This window comes from Corvus brachyrhynchos, unplaced genomic scaffold (genome assembly GCF_000691975.1).
Source record: "Corvus brachyrhynchos isolate BGI_N302 unplaced genomic scaffold, ASM69197v1 scaffold351, whole genome shotgun sequence".
NCBI classification, from domain to species: domain Eukaryota; kingdom Metazoa; phylum Chordata; class Aves; order Passeriformes; family Corvidae; genus Corvus; species Corvus brachyrhynchos.
This window is the reverse complement of record NW_008236203.1, coordinates 430344-435284: the sequence shown is the minus strand read 5'-3', so window position 1 is coordinate 435284 and position 4941 is coordinate 430344. Positions and strand designations below refer to the sequence as shown.

Sequence of the window (4941 nt, the reverse complement as noted above, 5' to 3'; positions counted from 1 at the left end):
ACCCCCACCCCGTGGGTGCCCCTGTGCCCCCCCCAGAGCCGCTGGGCCGCGGCTGATGGGGCCGGGCTCCCCCGGAGCCACCCGGGGGTGTCAGGGCGTGCCCACCTCCCCAGCGCCGGTCCCTGGGCAGCCCACAGAAGCACAGGCACAGGCGGGCAGCAGGGAGCACTTTACCAAGCTGGCGAGATAAAAAGTACAACATTCCGTAGTTGGCACCTTGGCGGCCCCCCCCCCGGGCAGGGCTGTCCTGCCGGCCGCGCTCCTCCCGGGACCCCGCTGCCCTCCCAGCGGAACAGCCACAGCCAGAGCGAGCAGGGAGCGAGCGGCCAGGGACGAGCACTGAGCCAGGAAGAGCCTCAGGAAGAGCCCCAGGAAGAGCATGTTCCTCCAGCCAGGGAAATTAGGATCTCCATCCCATGGCCAATCTCCATTCCGATCTCCATTCCACGGCCAGTCTCTGTCCCACAGTTGACCTCTGGCCCACTTGGACATTCCCCCCCGGCAGCACGGCCACTCCAGCTGCCAGTGGTGCTGGGGGTGCTGCAGGGGGGTCCCTGCCCCGTGCTTGCCCCCAGCCCCCTTTGCCGGCTCTGTCCCTGGTTTCCTGAGCAGTCATGTGCAAAATGTACCCGTCCCCAGAGCTTCCCAAGATGTGCCCTGGCCCCATCCCGCACCAGCACCCTGCCACTGGCTGGGGCTGCAGGACAGGGTGAAATGTGGACATTCATTAGAGCTATTTTTTTTTCCTTTTTTTTTTTTTTCCTGAGTTTCTCAGCCTGGCTCTTAATTACAGGCTTAAATCTGCAGCCCTGGGAGAGGAAAGGGAGAGATGGGCGAGTACCAGGAGGGAGGAGGAGAGGAGAACCAACTGAAGCCTCAGTGCGATTAGATCCAGAGTGGGGGCAAGGAAGGGGAGGCATTTGCCCGGGCTGTGCTCCCCGGGGATGCTCCTGGTGGGGCAAAGACCCCGTGGTGCCCTGCTGCTGCCTGGACCCACTGCACCGCTCCGTCCCAGCGCAGGAGGGCTGGAGTGAGTGGAAATACATCAAGAAATAAAGCGGAAATTTCCCTAACACCCTGTTTCCTTGTCAGCCATGGCTGGCCCTTCCTGTTTCTCTGGGCACATGGCCGTGCTCCTGCTTGTAGCTCTGTGTTTCCTCCCTGCCCTGCCCTGGAGCCCCGCACCACAGCCTCTGTTACTGGCAGCTGGGGCCCCCATGCTGGAGCCAAGCCAGGAAGAGGCAGCTGCAGGTGAGGGGGACAAATCCCACCCAGGGACGTGCAAACCCTCCTCCATGGCCCCGTGCATGTGCCCTGATGGCACGTGTCCCACTCGGCCTTGCTCAGCTCCCTGGTGGCCAGCGGGCACGGGTGAGTGGTGGGCAACCCGAGGGGGACCCCAGGAGTCACCAGGGAGGTGGCTCAGGTGATATCCATCTGGATTCCAGCCACCATCTCGGTAGCATCCCAGGGCCTCCGGTGGCCGGGGCAGCAGGAGAAGTTGTCGCAGCGTCCGTCCGGGAGATGCAGGAGGCAGAGCTGGGGACGAGCTTCCTTCCCATGGCACAGCACCCCCATCGCCCCGGGCTGCAGCGGGGTGCAGGACCCCTGGTGCGGGGGCTGGCGGGGAGTGGGGTGGCAGCAGGACCCCCTGTGCAGTGAGGCCAGGGCCGCTGGCAGTGGAGGTGACTCTGGGGTTTGTTTTTGGACTGAGAGCTGAGGAGCTCCAAAATGCAGCATTTTGGGGGCTTTCAAGGGGTGGGGGTTTTGCTTGAGGTGGTGGCGCTGGCTGCGGACGCCGGGTGCCAGTTCCCCGTGTGACAGGGAGGATGCTCAGGGCAACGACAGGGAACCTCCTGTGACTCTTCGAAAGCAACCGCAGATCCAGCCAAACCCCTGGCGTCTTCCCAAAGTGCATCTCTGTGTGTCCAGCTGAATTCATCCAAGGGACCTCTGCATGGGAAACTCAAGGTACAATGTCAAAGGGAAGAGAATCAAACATCACCACCACTGTGCATTAGAAAAGCTGTTTAAAGTACCACATGCCGAAGGGACCAAAGAGTCTCAAGCTGCTTTGCTGCGGGCATGGGACAACACCTGGGGCTGTGATTCTGTTCTGCTTCCTGGGCAGGCGCCTTCAATCCCTGAACGGGCTCAGCCAGGGCCAGTCCCAGCCGCTTCCCCGGTGGGAAGGGCCCAGAGTCATGAGGGCTTGGGCTCCAGCCACTGCCTCTCTGCCAGCAGCTCTCCAAGTAAGGAACAAAAGCAGAAGAACCCCCCAGCAGGACACAGGGGCTCCCCAGCAGCCAGGACAGCCCTTTGCAGCAGCGCTCCCTCTGCAGCCATCACCACCCCTCCGGCTGGAGGGCCCCTGCATGGTCAGGGCTGGCTTTTGGGGCTGTTTGCACCGTCCAGCTCAGGGGCAAACTCTGTGATGACCCTCCGGGCCAGCGGGTTCGTGGTCTTGAGCAGTTCAGCGGCAGATGGCCGAGTACCAGGGCTGGTTTTGCTGCTCTGCGTCTGGAGCAGGACTTTAAAATCCTCAATCCTGCTGGAAGACTTCCCACTGCTGCCTGCTGCTGCCAGGGACTCGCCAGCTGAGGAGCCTGAAGTCTTTACAGGTGAGTGGGCGGTGGGTCGGCTGCTGAAGGTGTCACCAGGCTCTTTCCGCCCCAAGACCTTCCTCTTCGACCTAGGCAACAAAGGGACACGGGTGGGAGCAGCCTGGGGGTGGGATGAGGCCCCAGAGCGAGGGGCACAGCAGGGCCCATCCTGCTCTGCTGGAGCAAGGTGACAACACGAGCATGGCAGGTGGTGCTCCTGGAAGGTGGGACTAATCTGGACCCTCCCTGCTGGTGGCCTAGTCTGGCTGCACTGCATTCAAGGCAGCAGCAACCGGGCTGTCCCCAAGGACGAACATTGGCCCCAGTATGGAAAACGGAGGTGTCGTGGTGGGGGGACACAACACCCGGTGCTGTGACAGTGGTGGGACACAGCGGGCACAAGGGCTATGCCCTCCAGTGCCTGCACCAGCCTTACCTGTGGATCACTGTGAAGAGATCCTCCGTGGTGCGGGAGGTTGTGAACACCTCATCGTCCTCCTCCACGATGGACTCGGCTGTCTTGTCGCTGGCAAAGCTCTTCTCCTCCGTGCCAGCCTCTGCTGAGCTGCCTGTGGGCAGGGAGGAGACAGCAGTGAATCCCCTGTGCAGCATGGGGAACCCCTATCCCTGGGGTGATCCCACCACAGGGGTGGGGAGACCCTCACCTTGCTCTGAGGCAGGCTCGCTGGCAGGCATGGTGCCCACAGCCTTGGGGGATGGCGGATCCTCAGCCTCAGGGTCGCAGCAGGTGGGCTCAGTGTCCAGCGTGATGATGGGGCTGGGGGTGGGTGGCAGGTCCCCCACACCAGCTCCCAGCTGTGCCGGGGCCGGGATGAGTGGCAGGTACAGCACGCTGGGCTTTTTGGGCACCGGCGGCGGCACCTTGGCCTTCCTGCGCTCCCCCTCGGCACCGCTGCGCTCCGGCCGCAGCTCGTCCAGGCTGCCCTGCGAGAGCCGCCGGGGTCCTGCCGGGGTCAGGGACAAGTGGGGCTCCCCCAGACCCCTCCTCAGCTCCCCTCTCCGCAGCACCACGACGACATCCTGTGGCACCCCCTCCTCCTTGGCGGCAGTGCCTGGCGGGGATTTGGGGGACAGGGGACCCTCCTCCCGCAGAACCAGGGGCTTGGGCAGGATGCACGGGGGGCGCCTGGCCAGTGGTGGCTTCTCCGCCACAGGTGGCTTCACTTTCCTCTCCGGCCCTGGGCAGGGGACGCGTGCTGGCTCGTCCATGTGCTCTGGGCCGTCGGTGTTGTCCTCTGGCTCTGAGCGGCTGATGGAGCGGAGGCGGACGGAGCGCAGGTCAGACTGTGTCACCACGGGCATGATGGGTGTGATGGGACTGGTCTTCTGGGCCAGCTTGGTGCCAAAGGTGGAGTCAGAGTGGTGCCGGCTGACCTTCGTCTTCCCCTTCAGGGAGATCTTCAGCCCTGAGAGGTTGAGGTGGGCGGGTGGGGTCAGTGGGAGGTCGAAGGATAGCCTGGCCTTGGGGCTCCTCTCCATGGGGGACGTGGGGGGCAGAGAGGATTTCCTCTCAGGGACCAGTGGCCTCACACGCACCTGGTGCGGGGAGTGCCCGAGGATGGTGGAGGTGGGGAGGGTGGGGGTTGGGGTCTCTGACTGACTGGAGTACCCGCTGGATGGGGACATCAGCCCCGTGGGCCTGCCTGGAGAGGAGGTCTTGAGGTCTGCCTCGGCTGAGAGCTGGGAGGGCGTTGTGGCCCTGGAGACTGAAGGGGACACGAGGGACTCGGAGCTGCCCCGTGTCTTGGCACACTCAACGGCCGTGGTCCCTGTGGTCGTGCTTGAGCCAGAGAGGGACTGGTAGGGATCACTGCCGGCCTTCCAGTCCGTGAGATGCCACTGGTGGGGGGTGGCTGTGCTGTTGGGCTCCCTCCCTGCACTCCCCTGCGGGTCGGCGTGCACCAGCCGGTGACCCTGGAGCTCTGGTGGGATGCACAGGCTCTTGGGCCGCTGGTCCTTGGGCAGTGCCGCACTGAGCCCCACGTCACCGTCCTGCCCCTCTTTGATCAGCGAGACGCTGCGTGTGGGTGGCGAGGGCTTCTTCTTGGCCTTCTTCAGGGAGATGCTCTTGGAGCGCCGCCGCCGCTGCCCCTCAGGCTCCAGCCCCAGGGAGATGTTGTCAGTGCTGGTGCTGCCCTCGGAGCTGGCGCTGGGGTAGCTCCGGGGCTAGTTGGGGCTGCCCCGCCGGGTCTCGGTGTATGTGATGTCCACAGAGCAGAGGGACCCCGAGTCAGTGGGCACCGACAGTGACCGCTCACGGAACCGGCACCCTGACCGCCCCACCGCCAGCTGCACCGGCCCGCCCGCTGGCGTCGGC

The 4941-nt window shown here is 64.5% G+C and overlaps 2 protein-coding genes across 2 annotated transcripts in view; both read right to left on the bottom strand.

Moving 5' to 3' along the window:
- Window positions 1–4941, bottom strand: part of OCRL (OCRL, inositol polyphosphate-5-phosphatase) — a 44835-nt gene that overhangs the window by 31206 nt on the left and 8688 nt on the right. The window contains exon 7 of the mRNA XM_017741001.1: window positions 4920–4930. Within this exon, the coding sequence (XP_017596490.1) occupies window positions 4920–4930 (11 nt within the window). The remainder of the gene's footprint in view (window positions 1–4919; window positions 4931–4941) is intronic.
- Window positions 153–4935, bottom strand: NHSL2 (NHS like 2). The gene is made up of 3 exons (XM_017741382.1): window positions 3269–4935; window positions 3040–3172; window positions 153–2692 (listed from the first exon to the last, which is right to left on the bottom strand). The coding sequence occupies exons 1-3, from the start codon at window positions 4248–4250 to the stop codon at window positions 2380–2382; spliced, it is 1428 nt and encodes a 475-aa protein (XP_017596871.1). The 5' UTR covers window positions 4251–4935; the 3' UTR covers window positions 153–2379.

Bases quoted from the DNA above. Each gene is read 5' to 3' on its own strand.
- NHSL2 (XM_017741382.1), bottom strand. From the start codon at position 4,250: ATGTCCCCATCCAGCGGGTACTCCAGTCAGTCAGAGACCCCAACCCCC. The intron at 3,173-3,268 runs GTGAGGGTCTCC...CCCTGCCCACAG, and splicing joins CGAGCCTGCCTCAGAGCAAG to GCAGCTCAGCAGAGGCTGGC. The intron at 2,693-3,039 runs GTAAGGCTGGTG...TTTGTTGCCTAG, and splicing joins CTCTTCACAGTGATCCACAG to GTCGAAGAGGAAGGTCTTGG.